This window comes from Lagenorhynchus albirostris, chromosome 12, assembly GCF_949774975.1.
Source record: "Lagenorhynchus albirostris chromosome 12, mLagAlb1.1, whole genome shotgun sequence".
Lineage (NCBI taxonomy): Eukaryota > Metazoa > Chordata > Mammalia > Artiodactyla > Delphinidae > Lagenorhynchus > Lagenorhynchus albirostris.
The window spans coordinates 14,846,334-14,860,518 of NC_083106.1; the positions used below are offsets into that span (position 1 = coordinate 14,846,334).

Here is a 14,185-nt window from a genome sequence, read left to right on the forward strand (position 1 = left end):
AAATTGATAATATTCTGGCAAGAGTTTTTTTTTAAAAAGGAATGAAAAAAATATTATAACTACACATGCTGTAGACAGAATTAATAGGATACTGGGACAAACTTTATACCAATACTTTTTAAAAGACAGAGAAACTTAGTATGAGTTTTAATATAAAACTCATTTAGGAAAAAGTAGAGAACTTAAACAGTTCTCTACTCATTAAAAAAAATTAAGTTTGTAGTTAAAAACCTACCCCTCACCAATAAGCAACAGGCCCAGGGAGTGTTACAGGTGACTTCTTCCCATCTTTGAATAAATAGATTATTCTAATGTTACAAAATCCCTTAATGAGAATATAAAAGAGAATCAATAAGCAAAATTCAGTTATTCATAAAAAAGATAATGAAAGGTTCATTTAATATTTGTAATATAATTTGCAACATTAATAAAGAGAAAAATCATGTCATCTCAATAGACGAAGAAGATTATTCAACATATAGTATAACAACTTGACAAATAGCAACAGAAGGCAATTTTCTTAACCTGATAAAAAACATATACTGAAATATTACAGAAAACATATTTAGCGATGAACTATTAAACGTGTTCTCTTGTTGATAAGGAATAACAGTAGGATGCTGGCTATCAACACTATTTAATACTGCCCTGCAACTAGAAACATATGGTTAGTGATGAAAAAAAAGTATCAAGATTGGAAAGGAAGAAACAGAACTGTCATTATTTTCATATATGATTGTCCACACAGAGCTCTCTAAAGTATTTTCAGCTAAATTAGTACAATTAATAAGAGAATTTTTTAAGTTATGGAGATTTAATATAGAGCATGGTGACTATAAGTAAAAATATTGTATTGCATATTTGAAAGTTGCTAAGAGAGTAGATCTGAAAAGTTCTCATTCCAAGGAAACACATTTTTTTTTAAACTATGTATGGTGACAGATGTTAATGACTTATTGTGGTGATCATTTTACAATGTATACAAATACTGAACATTATGTTGTATACCTTGAAACTAATATAATGTTGCATGTCAATTATACCTTAAAAAAATGTAGACAGGTCACTGGATATATATATAAGAATCCAGAAGTAACCTGTGAAACTATTTAAAAATATAAAGCACATGGGAACAGGTCGGTAAAAGGATGTAGAAGTCCTTTGGGCAATAAACTGTAAATGTTTATTAAAATATATTTCAAAAGACCTAAATCAGTGAATATCCCAAGTTCCTAGATATAAAACTGACCTATTGATTTAATGACATTCCAAAAAACCCCCAAATCCTAGAAAGATTCTTTATGGGACTTTATGATTAGTTCAAAAATACGTATGGAAGTGAAAAGGACTGATAAAGGCCGGGCACCCACGAAGAAAGAGAACTACCAGGGAGAGCCTGCACCACAGACTTAGTGTAGCACACACACAATTGTGTGTAAATAGACCAGTGCAACCAAACGAAGGTCCCAGAAACACACCTACACGTGTATGGAGAATTGATTTATCACAACGTAGCCTTGAAGATCAGAAAGGAGGGACTAATTAAAATAAATAGTGCTAGGCCAGCTGGTTATTAACACAGAAAAAATAAAATTAGACCTGGTCATTACACACCACACACCAAAAACCAGTAATGAGGGTGATGGTTAATTTTGTGTGTCAGCTTGGGTGATGGGATGCCCAGATATTTGGTCAAACATTATTCTGGGTATTTCGGTGAGGGTGTTTTTGAATGAGAATAACATTTAAATTGATGGACACTGAGTACAGCAGACTGCCCCCCATCACTTCAATCAGTTGAAGGCCTGCTGTAACAAAAAGAATCTGTGCAAGAGAACATTTTCCAGCAGATTGCCTTCAGACTGGGACTGGACTACTGGCTCTCCTGAGTCTCCAGCAGTGGCCCACTCAGTAGATTTTTGGACTTGTCAGCCTCCATAATTGTGGGAGCCAATTACTTATAACATCTTTTTATAATAAATACACATCCTATTGGTTATGGAGAACCCTGCTTAAGAAACTATGTTTAAAGAACTAATTATAAAAGACACGTCTGAATCCAAATGCATTAGTTCTTCCATTGCACCAAGAATGGTCAGCATTTTGGAAGACAGGATATGACTGGGGCTAAAATGGGCAAGTTCAAGGGTCATAGGATTTTCCACTGCATAAATTATGTAAAAAACCAAGCTGAATAAACATAAGAGGCAGCCGAGGTTATTTGTGTAATGATATCAAAAGGAAGTAGAAATTATAATGGATCAAAAACATTACTATGGAGTTGTTTCAAGTAAGAAGGAATGACACTGAGGTGGATAATACGGAATACAGGATTAAGAAGATCAAGGTTCATGTATTATTCAAGTATCGAAAACATTTCCTTGACGCAGAGTATGCCAGGCATGAGGAATACCCAAATTAATAAGATATAGTCCTTAATCTCAAGGAATTCAGAGTCGAGTGGGGAGATACACACATAGACATTCATAAAGTAATATGATGCAGAAGCACTCCTGGGGTCCAGGAGAGGAACGCTGCACTGCATCTGGCTTCCTGATCCCCCCGTTTATTATCCTCCACCCATAGCTGTGCCTACTAATCTCGAGCCCTGTTACAATCATCACCGGCATGGAAACATGACATTAAGGGGAACTGAAGGATGTACCAAGGATTAAGGTGAGCAGAAAATGCAACCGTTGTAAAACAGAGCACACCCATTAAGATGAACTGAAATAGGATTATAAATCACGTAGTGAGTTTTTATAGGACAGAGACGAGATAGGAGGGTGCAAAAACACTGGACTAGAAGTCCAGAGACCTTGATTCCATGTCTGATTAGTCCCCTAAACAGATGGAGGATACTAAGCAAGACCCAGAATCCTCCAGCACTTCAGTAATTTTATCTTTGGAAAGACTTGAACCAGACTAATTTCTAAGCCCTTTCCAGTATTAAAGCCCTTTGATTTTATAATTGTCAGGGTGCAAGACAGGGAGGGGGAATTTCAAACTTATCTTATATAGGTAGAGATCGTTCTTTGAAAACGGAAGTCGATACAGCTTCAGAGTCTGAACTCAATTGGTGTTTTGAACAAAATCAGAACTCTTTAGCACTTCTATATTATAATACCTGCCGCGTCAATCTTGCCTTTGATATAACGGTGAAGCTCTAGGCTAAAATGAAGTGCTCAAGCATCTGGTATTAATGAGCCGATTAGGGATTCAGAAGAGGTTTACCCTTCATTCACATTCAGATCTGAATGCCTGACAAAAGTCGAGAATCTGTATCTCAGACCCAGGCTTGAGATTTGGCTCTCTGCTGGCCTGGTGACACCCTTAAACACATCAAACCTCAGCTTCCTCATCTGTAAAATGATATAATGTCTGCGTCTCCTAGGACAAAGAACTGCTAAGATGATTAAACAGTGCACATTGTGGTGTTTCATCATGGCAAACTTGTTATTTGTTTATGCTATATAATTAATCATTGTGTGATATCTGCATACACAGTATACCAATTAAGAAATCAGATTTGGCAGTCTGTGTAATATATCAATAGTATAAGTAATAAAGAAACTCCAAATGATTTTATTTCAAAAATGGTTAATCAGTACAACATTTCTTATTCTCCCTTTGGAAATCCCTAAAAATGGAAAAGAAAAAGGAAAAAAACAAAAAACTACATTTTTGCTGTGGAAAGGTGAAAACTCCTTTCAGGTGTGTGTGAATTCTATACATGATAAAGTCTTTAAAAATGTTAAAACAGAATTTGTGTTTTCTAAGCAAAGCTCTCTTAGAAATAATCCAGTGCTCTAGCAGAGTTATAAAGTGAAATCATAATAAACAGAAACAGAAGGAAAATAGCGCTAGATGAAATCTGATGAGATGTAGCGTCAGTGAACCAAAAAACTATCCGTACAAACACTGAACGACCTCACCCACAAAAGCCATCACTCTAACCCTTCTGTTCTTCATTCAGGAACCAAAGCCTCTATCCTCCCATTACCACAGGGTTATAAAATGTTGACATAAGTTTCAGTTTAGACTCTTAGAACTGAAGAGTGGTCACATGCTCCTTCCCCAAATATTGCTTAGAAATAACTTTGTGGGTGTTACTAATTACTCGATCGAACTGAACTCTAAGTGCCCTATCATGGTGATTTGTGAAAAAGGAGAAATTCTAGAAAACTGCAGCTATGAAGCAGGTTTGGATGTTTCAAAGGTTCAATTCTGCTGCCTTCTGTTTTATTCGAAAGGAAGCACGGTGCTTACACTTGGTCCACCTCCGTGCATCTTCAGAGCCCGCACCGTCGCCACCAGCACCACAACACTGGGCACCAAGCCAGAAGCTCTGCACTTGATGTTGAAGAATTTCTCCATGCCAATGTCAGCACCAAAGCCAGCTTCAGTCACTGTGGAGAATCAAGTTTGAAACTTGCTATTATCTTCTAAAAACAACAGTAGGTTTTGACAATCATTGATGTGGTTCAAATTCAAAGGATGACAAATTTTCCTCCACGTTCAAGGTTACTACACACCACTGCATCCTGTTCATATACAAAGGTAAAAAGACGTTTCCATGGTTTTAGAAAATGTCCTACTTCCTTACATTCCATAAAAAGATAACTCTCTACTCTGCTTCACACCACTATTCCTTAAGGATTCATTGCCATGGCCAAGATTTTTCTTCCAGTATAGAAGGTCAAGGCAAAGCTTTTCTTAACACAGATGGTATTTTCAACTTTTTGATCAGGTTCCAAAATGTGTCAAAGAACATTGCTAGTATGATTAGTACAGAAGATCTTTCCTTACTCTTTGTAAGATACATACAGAATCACTTATTTTTATTCCATCTGCCCATGTCTATTGATGAACAAAATTGAAGTTAGTTGAGCCGTTTAAGGAGGTTGATTATCAGGCTTGACCATAAGATGGTATCTTTACTTCATAACCACAGAGGACACTCATCTTTAACCATCCTTTCCCCTGCCCCTAAATTGCTAAAAGTGTTACTAAGGCAGTTATGGCTATAGCAGGGGGACTATCCAACACTGCCTTCCAAGATAATCCTCCTGACACTGGGTAAGCAGCAGTATCTTCATACACAAAGCAGAGCTCTGGACCAGCCACATCACCAGCCCCTGGGGGTTTATTAGAAATGCAGACTCTTGGGCTCTATCCCAGAACTATTGAATCAGAACCAGCATTTTGACAAGATCCCTTAGTGAGATGAATGCCCATTAAAATTTGAGAAGCACACTGCTCTAGGGAAGGAATACTATTAATGGAATAGAAATTAAATATTTATGGAATATGCACTACATACTTACAGTACAACCAAGGCCATAGTTTATGGCAGAAAGAGGAAGAGGCAGTAAAAAAAAAATTACTAAGATAAAATAGAAACCATTTAACATGTGAATAAATGAGGATTTTGTCCCCAGCATTCACTGAATATACACATTTTAACAAAAATTAAGAAAAGAAAAACAGAGAGGGCAGACAGACAGAAGCAAGAACTACAATCCTGCAGCCTGTGGAACAAAAACCACATTCATAGAAAGATAGACAAGATGAAAAGGCAGAGGGCTATGTACCAGATGAAGGAACAAGATAAAAACCCAGAAAAACAACTAAATGAAGTGGAGATAGGCAACCTTCCAGAAAAAGAATTCAGAATAATGATAGTGAAGATGATCCAGGAACTCAGAAAAACAATGGAGGCAAAGATCGAGAAGATGCAAGAAATGTTAACAAAGACCTAGAAGAATTAAAGAACAAACAAACAGAGATGAACAATACAATAAGTGAAATGAAAAATACAAGAAGGAATCAATAGAATAACTGAGGCAGAAGAACGGATAAGTGACCTGGAAGACAGAATGGTGGAATTCACTGCTGCAGAACAGATAAAGAAAAAAGAATGAAAAGAAATGCAGACAGCCTAAGAGACCTCTGGGACAACATTAAATGCAACAACATTTGCATTATAGGGGTCCCAGAAGGAGAAGAGAGAGACAAAGGACCCGAGAAAATATTTGAAGAGATTATAGTCGAAAACTTCCCTAACATGGGAAAGGAAATAGCCACCCAAGTCCAGGAAGCGCAGAGAGTCCCATACAGGATCAACCCAAGGAGAAACATGCTGAGACACACAATAATCAAATTGGCAAAAATTAAAGACAAAGAAAAATTACTGAAAGCAGCAAGGGAAAAACGACAAATAACATACAAGGGAGCTTCCATAAGGTTAACAGCTGATTTCTCAGCAGAAACTCTACAAGCCAGAAGGGAGTGGCATGACATATTTAAAGTGATGAAAGGGAAGAACCTACAACCAAGATTACTCTACCTGGAAAGGATCTCATTCAGATTGGATGGAGAAATCAAAAGCTTTCCAGACAAGCAAAAGCTAAGAGAATTGAGCACCACCAAACCAGCTCTACAACAAAAGCTAAAGGAATTTCTCTACGAGGGAAACACAAAAGAAGAAAAGGACCTACAAAAACAAACCCAGAACGATTAAGAAAATGGTCAGAGGAACATACAGCTCAATAATTACCTTAACGTGAATGGATTAAATGCTCCAACCAAAAGACACAGACTAGCTGAATGCATACAAAAACAAGACCCATATATACACCGTCTACAAGAGACCCACTTCAGACCTAGGGACACATACAGACTGAAAGTGAGGGGATGGAAAAAGATATTCCATGCAAATGGAAATCAAAACAAAGCTGGAGTAGCAATACTCATATCAGATAAAATAGACTTTAAAATAAAGAATGTTACAAGAGGCAAGGAAGGACACTACATAATGATCAAGGGATCAACCCAAGAAGAAGATATAACAATTGTAAATATATATGCATCCAACATAGGAGCACCTCAATACATAAGGCAAACGCTAACAGCTGTAAAAGAGGAAATTGACAGTAACACAGTAATAGCAGGGGACATTAACACCTCACTTACAACAATGGACAGATCATACAAAATGAAAATTAATAAGGAAACACAAGCTTTAAATGTCACAATACACCAGATACATTTAACTGATATGTACAGGACACTCCATCCAAAAACAGCAGATTACACTTTCTTCTCAAGTGCGCTCCGAACATTCTCCTGGATAGATCACATCTTGTGTCACAAATCAAGCCCCAGTAAATTTAAGAAAATTGAAATCATATCAAGCATCTTTTCTGACCACAACACTATGAGATTAGAAATGAATTACAGGGGAAAAAAGCATTAAAAACACAAACACATGGAGGCTGAACAATACGTTACTAAATAACCAAGTGATCACTGAAGAAATCAAAGAGGAAATCAAAAAATACCTAGACAAATGACAATGAAAACACGAGGATCCAAAACCTATAGGAGGCAGCAAAAGCAGTTCTAAGTGGAAGCTTATAGCTATACAAGCCTACCTCAAGAAACAAGAAACACCTCAAATAAACAATCTATCCTTACACCTAAAGGAACTAGAGAAAGAAGAACAAACAAAACCCAAAGTTAGCAGAAGGAAAGAAAACATAAAGATCAGAGCAGAAATAAATGAAATAGAAACAAAGAAAACAACAGCAAAGATCAATAAAACTGAAAGCTGGTTCTTTGAGAAGATAAACAAAATCGATAAACCATCAGTCAGACTTATCAAGAAAAAGAGGGATAGGATCAAATCAATAAAATTAAAAATGAAAAAGGAGAAGTTACAACAGACACCACAGAAATACAAAGCATCCTAAGAGACTACTACAAGCAACTCTATGCCAATAAAATGGACAACCTGGAAGAAATGGACAAATTCTTAGAAAGGTATAACCTCTCAAGACTGAACCAGGAAGAAAGAGAAAATAAGAACAGACAAATCACAAGCAACGAAATTGAAACTGTGATTAAACATCTTCCAACAAACAAAAGTCCAGGACCAGATGGCTTCACAGGTGAATTGTATCAAACGTTTAGAGAAGAGCTAACACCCATCCTTCTCAAACTCTTCCAAAAAATTGCAGAGGAAGGAACACACCCCAACTCATTCTAAGAGGCCACCATCACCCTGATACCAAAACCAGAAAAAGATACTACAAAAAAATAAAGTTACAGACCAATATGACTAATGAATATAGATGCAAAAATCCTCAACAAAATACTAGCAAACAGAATCCAACAACACTTTAAAAGGATCATACACCATGATCAAGTGGGATTTATCCCAGGGATAAAAGGATTCTTCAATATACGCAAATCAATCAATGTGATACACCATATTAACAAATTGAAGAATAAAAACCATATGATCATCTCAATAGATGCAGAAAAAGCTTTTGACAAAATTCAATACCCATTTATGATAAAAACTCTCCAGAAAGTGGGCATAGACAGAACCTACCTCGACATAATAAAGGCCATATACGACAAACCCACAGCAAACATCATGCTGAATGGTGAAAAACTGAAAGCATTTCCTCTAAGATCAGGAACACGACAAGGATGTCCACTCTCACCACTATTATTCAACATAGTTTTGGAAGTCCTAGCCACAGCAATCAGAGAAGCAAAAGAAAAATAAGGAAACCAAATTAAAAAAGAAGAAGTAAAACTCTCACTATTTGCAGATGACATGATACTATACATAGAGAATCCTAAAAATGCCATCAGAAAACTACTAGAGCTAATCAACGAATTTGGTAAAGTTGCAGGATACAAAATTAATGCACAGAAATCTCTTGCATTCCTATATACTAATGATGAAAACCCTGAAACAGAAATTAAGGAAACGCTCCCATTTACCACTGCAAGAAAAAGAATAAAATACCTAGGAAAAAACCTACCTAGGGAGACAAAAGACCTGTATGCAGAAAACTGTAAGACACTGATGAAAGAAATTAAAGATGATACCAACAGATGGAGAGATATACCATGTTCTTGGATTGGAAGAATCAATACTGTGAAAATGAGGGCTTCCCTGGTGGCGCAGTGGTTTGGAGTCCGCCTGCCGAGGCCGGGGACACGGGTTTGTGCCCCAGTCCGGGAAGATCCCACATGCCGCAGAGTGGCTAGGCCCGTGAGCCATGGCCGCTGGGCCTGCGCGTCCGGAGCCTGTGCTCCGCAACGGGGGAGGCCACAACAGCGAGAAGCCCACGTACCATAAAAAAAAAAAAAAAAATACTGTGAAAATGACTACACTACTCAAAGCAATCTATAGATTTAATGCAATCCCTATCAAATTACCAATGGCATGTTTTACAGAACTAGAACAAAAAATCTTAAAATTTGTACAGTGATACAATAGACCCTGAATAGGCAAAGCAGTCTTGACGGGAAAAAAACGGAGCCTGAGGAATCAGACTCGCTGACTTCAGACTATACTACAAAGCTACAGTAATCAAGGCAATATGGTACTGGCACAAAAACAGAAACATCTATCAATGAAACAAGATAGAAAGCCCAGAGATGAACCCACGCACCTACGGTCAACTGATGACAAAGGAGGCAAGGATATACAATGGAGAAAAGACAGTCTCTTCAATAAGTGGTGCTGGGAAAACTGGACAGCTACATATAAAAGAATGAAATTAGAACACTCCCTAACACCATACACAAAAATAAACTCAAAATGGATTAGAGACCTAAATGTAAGTCTGGAGAGTATAAAACTCTTAGAGGAAAACACAGGAAGAACATTCTTTGACATAAATCACAGCAAGATCTTTTGTTTTTTTTTTTTTTTGCAAGATCTTTTTTGATCCATCTCCTAGAGTAATGGAAATAAAAACAAAAATAAACAATTGGGACCTAATGAAACCTAAATGCTTTGCACAGCAATGAAAACCATAAACAAGATGAAAAGACAACCCTCAAAATGGGAGAAAATATCTGCAAACGAATAAACAAAGAATTAATCTCCAAAATATATAAATAGCTCATGCAGCTCAATATTAAAGAAACACACAACCCAATCCAAAAATGGGCAAAAGACCTAAATAGACATTTCTCCAAAGAAGACATACAGATGGCCAAGAAGCACATGAAAAGCTGCTCAACATCACTAATTATTAGAGAAATGTAAATCAAAACTACAATGAGGTATCACCTCACACCAGTTAGAATGGGCATCATCAGAAAATCTACAAACAACAAATGCTGGAGGGGGTGTGGAGAAAAGGGAACCCTCTTGTATTGTTGGTGAGAATGTAAATTGATACAGCCACTATGGAGAACAGTATAAAACTAAAAACAGAATTACCATATGACCTAAGAATCCCACTACTGGGCATATACCCAGAGAAAACCATAACTCAAAAAACACATGCACCCCAATGTTCATTGCAGCACAATTTACAATAGCCAGGTCATGGAAGCAACCTAAATGCCCATCAACAGACGAATGGATAAAGATGTGGTACGTATATACAATGGAATATTACTCAGCCATAAAAAGGAATGAAATTGGGTCATTTGTAGAGATGTGGGTGGATCTAGAGACTGTCATACAGAGTGAAGTAAGTCAGAAAGAGAAAAACAAATATCGTATATTAACACATATATGTGGAACCTAGAAAAATGGTACAGGTGAACTGGTTTGCAGGACAGAAGTTGAGACACAGTTGTAGAGAACAAAAGTATGGACACCAAGGGGGGAAAGCGGCAGGGGGGTGGGGATGGTGGTGTGATGAATTGGGCGATTGGGATTGACATGTGTACACTGATGTGTATAAAACTGATGACTAATAAGAATATGCCATGTAAAAAAATAAATAAAATAACATTCAAAAAAAAAAGAAAAGAAAAATAAAACATTACCCATAATTTCAGACTCTTTTTGACTTTTTTAGTCAAGTAGTTGTCCTAATTCTTTATAGTTTCCTTTTATTTATTTATTTTTTTAACTTTTTTTGTGGTATGCGGGCCTCTCACTGCTGTGGCCTCTCCCGTTGTGGAGCACAGGCTCCGGACGCACGGGCCCAGCCGCTCTGCGGCATGTGGGATCCTCCCAAACCGGGGCACGAACCCGTGTCCCCTGCATCAGCAGGCAGACTCTCAACCACTGCGCCACCAAGGGAAGCCCAATGGTTTCCTTTTAATACCTCATATTCCTATATAATTTTTAACGAATAGGTAGAATTTTGTAGTCTGCTCTTTTACTTTAAAATTATCAGGGTTTTCTTGCTGTACTACAAACTTCCAAAAATTATAAGTGGGAACTTATAATTTTGTTGTTGATGTACCGAGATTTGCAAAATTGTTCCCCCTGTTATTAGATGTTTGGGTTGTTTCCAATATAAACAATGCTGCAAAATAGCTGTGCATACGGGCTTTAACCTCTTTCAAATTATATTCTTGGAATAAATTCCCAAGGGTGAGAGTATGGTGCCAGAGGGTATAAAATTTTTTTATGACTGTTGATATGCTTTTGACAAGTTGAAAAACATTCCTTTGAAAGTATTCAATTTGGAATGAACATAGCTACAAGTCATTTTCCTCCCCTTTACTACATTTCCTTTGAACAAGCGATGTAGCTATGTTATGATATTTTAAAAACTGTTTAATGTCACCCTATAGTTAGAAGTAGACTATTATGTACATTTCACATAATGGGGTTTGATCAAGTGATCCCTAGTCTTTCCAACCTGATGCACATGTCCACTTGAAGCTCCCCTATTACACTGCAAGGCACATAGTAGGCACTGAATTAACGTATATACCTCCAAACCAAACAAAAGGGAGTAGAAAGTTTCAAAACACTTGTTTTATTGTGTTATTAATATATTAATAACACATTTTATTTATAAACGTGTAATTCCCTTGCAAAAGTTGCATGCTCAAATTCTCTTTAAAAAACCTGAACTCTTCCCTTCCTCAGCCTTCACATATAGTTACCAAGTTCTCCTACCTTCATCAGCTCAGTGCTGCCAAAGGAAAAACTCCCAAGATCCCTAACATAAAACCAAAGGCCACCCTAATGTAACTACCTTCACTTTCCTCACCCTCTGCCTCAAATTTCGTGTTTCAGTAATACCACTTCCAGGAGAGCCCACACGAAGCATGTGATTTGGCATCCTCACCACTCTTCTCCCATCTGGAATGTTCTTCTCTCCCCTCTCCCTTAAAGCCTTAGCTCAGATGTCTCATTTCCTGGAAGCTTGCTCTGAACTTCTCAGGCAGAGGAAGCTACCCCTTCTGCCCCCCTAGCCCTCCGGTTTGTTGCTCCACGGGGCCCACATCCATCTCTGCATGTAGCATCCTAATTAGACGTACGTGTCATCTGCCATGTGGAGGGCCGGGGCCACATCTCCTTCACCTTTGTATCTCTAGTACCAAGTGCAAAAAAAAATGAGTGAATTAACAAAGAAAAGAAGAAACTATCAGAGAGGGAGCCAGCTCTTATTCAACAGGGAAAGGTAGATAGACATATACATAAAATAGAATTTAAACAATTAATAGTTTTCTTACAGCTCCCTATCATATCTTCTTTTTTCTTAAAATACCAAAACCATTTTAATAAGAGCTATAAAGGTCATATCTGAAAAAGATAGACCACCTCAAATGTCTACATAAGCTAGACAAGATTAATTTCATGTTGGGAGGGAGGAAGCACAGTAACAAAGAGAACTTCAGTTAGGGAAGGAAACAGGATGCAGTAATAAAGGTCTAGGACCGTGGCTTCCAAATGCAAGGGAAATATGGAGGCAAACAATAGGAAGAAAACAGGAGGAAGTGCCAGATTCTCATCCGTTGAAAGCTGTTTGGAAAATACTGCACGTATTTTTATTTGTTTTCAAATACCAGACTGTTAGGGAAAACAGCAGGTATGCTGGTGGGTCAGGAATTCCGAAAGGACGGACCACTTAATACGGCGTCATCAACAAGAACTAACTCCAACATGGACACCGTGCAGTGCTGTGTGTCTGTGTCTTAGTCCCACGGGCAAGGGGGACAGTGTCTGGTTGTGATAAGGGGGCGAGTCCCAGTTCCTAGGCAAATCCTGGGACTGGTCGACATCGAAAACCCGTAAGTTAAGTTTTCCTAGTGACCTGAAATAAGCAATTTGTTCCCTTACTGTCTTGGCTGCTCTCTATAAATTTTAAAACAGATACGGGAGAAGGAATTATTTCATGTGGATTGTAGTACAGACTTGGTCTTGAGTCGCGAAGCAAGTACGTTTACTATGATTTAGCAAGCCTGAAGAGCACGTAATGTGGACTTCTGCGTGCTGCACGTTTTAGAAGGTTTGCGAGAAACTACCCGTGCCACGAGAATTATTTGTCTTGGCAATCTCATTTTTTTGGCGGGGGGGGGGGGTCGGGGCGACGGGGTTGTTTACAGCTCTTCAACTTACAGCGTGAATGGAAACAGGAAATGCTGACTGATACTCCGTGTGAGCACAGGAGCTCGTAGATAGGGATTCTGTAGCCTGGCTTGATTCAAACTTCAAAACCCATAATCTGCTCAGAAAGGAACTGTCAGTGGGTCTGCTCTGGAAAGGGACTATTGGGACAAATACTCTTAGTAACCTGCGCAGGAAACAGAGCTCTGGGTAAAAACCAATACTGGACAACTGGGTGGCTGGCTCTCTATGCTGATCTGCTAGGACACCCCGAGGCCCATGGTACAAACTGAACAGAAACAATAACAACAAAAAAGCCACTACTGACAGGCACACTTGCTATCTATGAAATTCTTCAATAAGGCAGAGAGAATGATTTTTATATTGAAGTTATGCTATCACATCCCCAACTTGCTATACACAGAGAAGTTGCAGTGATGATTAGGACTCAGATTTTAGAGTAATCACTGATCTGCTACCTTAAAAAAAAAAACAAAACATTAACGTCATGACATCATAGGCAGGCCCTATAAGCCATGGGTTCATAAAATTCTAGAGCTATGAGGGACCTTTAGGGATAACATACTCTAACCTCTTCAGGGCTCCTATGTGCCAGGTAAGCTCCCTTCTTGAGATGACAGTGAAGAACCTGCTATGCTGTCTCAGGTCCCTCTGATGCCCGGCCCAGAGCGCTCCTTTCTATATTACATACTCTCTGCCATTCTGCCCAAAAGCACTCTTGATTAAACATATACACCCCAGGATTTAGGAAAAACCTTTGTTTCTTCTCATTCAGTAATTACTGAACCTCTATGACCCTGCAAGGCATCTAAGCATTTATCAATGTGC

General features: G+C 38.1%; 1 protein-coding gene across 10 annotated transcripts in view; it reads right to left on the reverse strand.

Annotated features, from left to right (window-relative positions):
* MTHFD1L (methylenetetrahydrofolate dehydrogenase (NADP+ dependent) 1 like) overlaps positions 1 to 14,185 on the reverse strand; it is a 196,167-nt gene that overhangs the window by 77,821 nt on the left and 104,161 nt on the right. For all 10 annotated transcript variants that reach the window (XM_060168048.1, XM_060168051.1, XM_060168054.1 and 7 more), the window contains one exon: positions 4,270 to 4,409. In XM_060168048.1, coding sequence (XP_060024031.1) covers positions 4,270 to 4,409 — 140 coding nt within the window. The remainder of the gene's footprint in view (positions 1 to 4,269; positions 4,410 to 14,185) is intronic.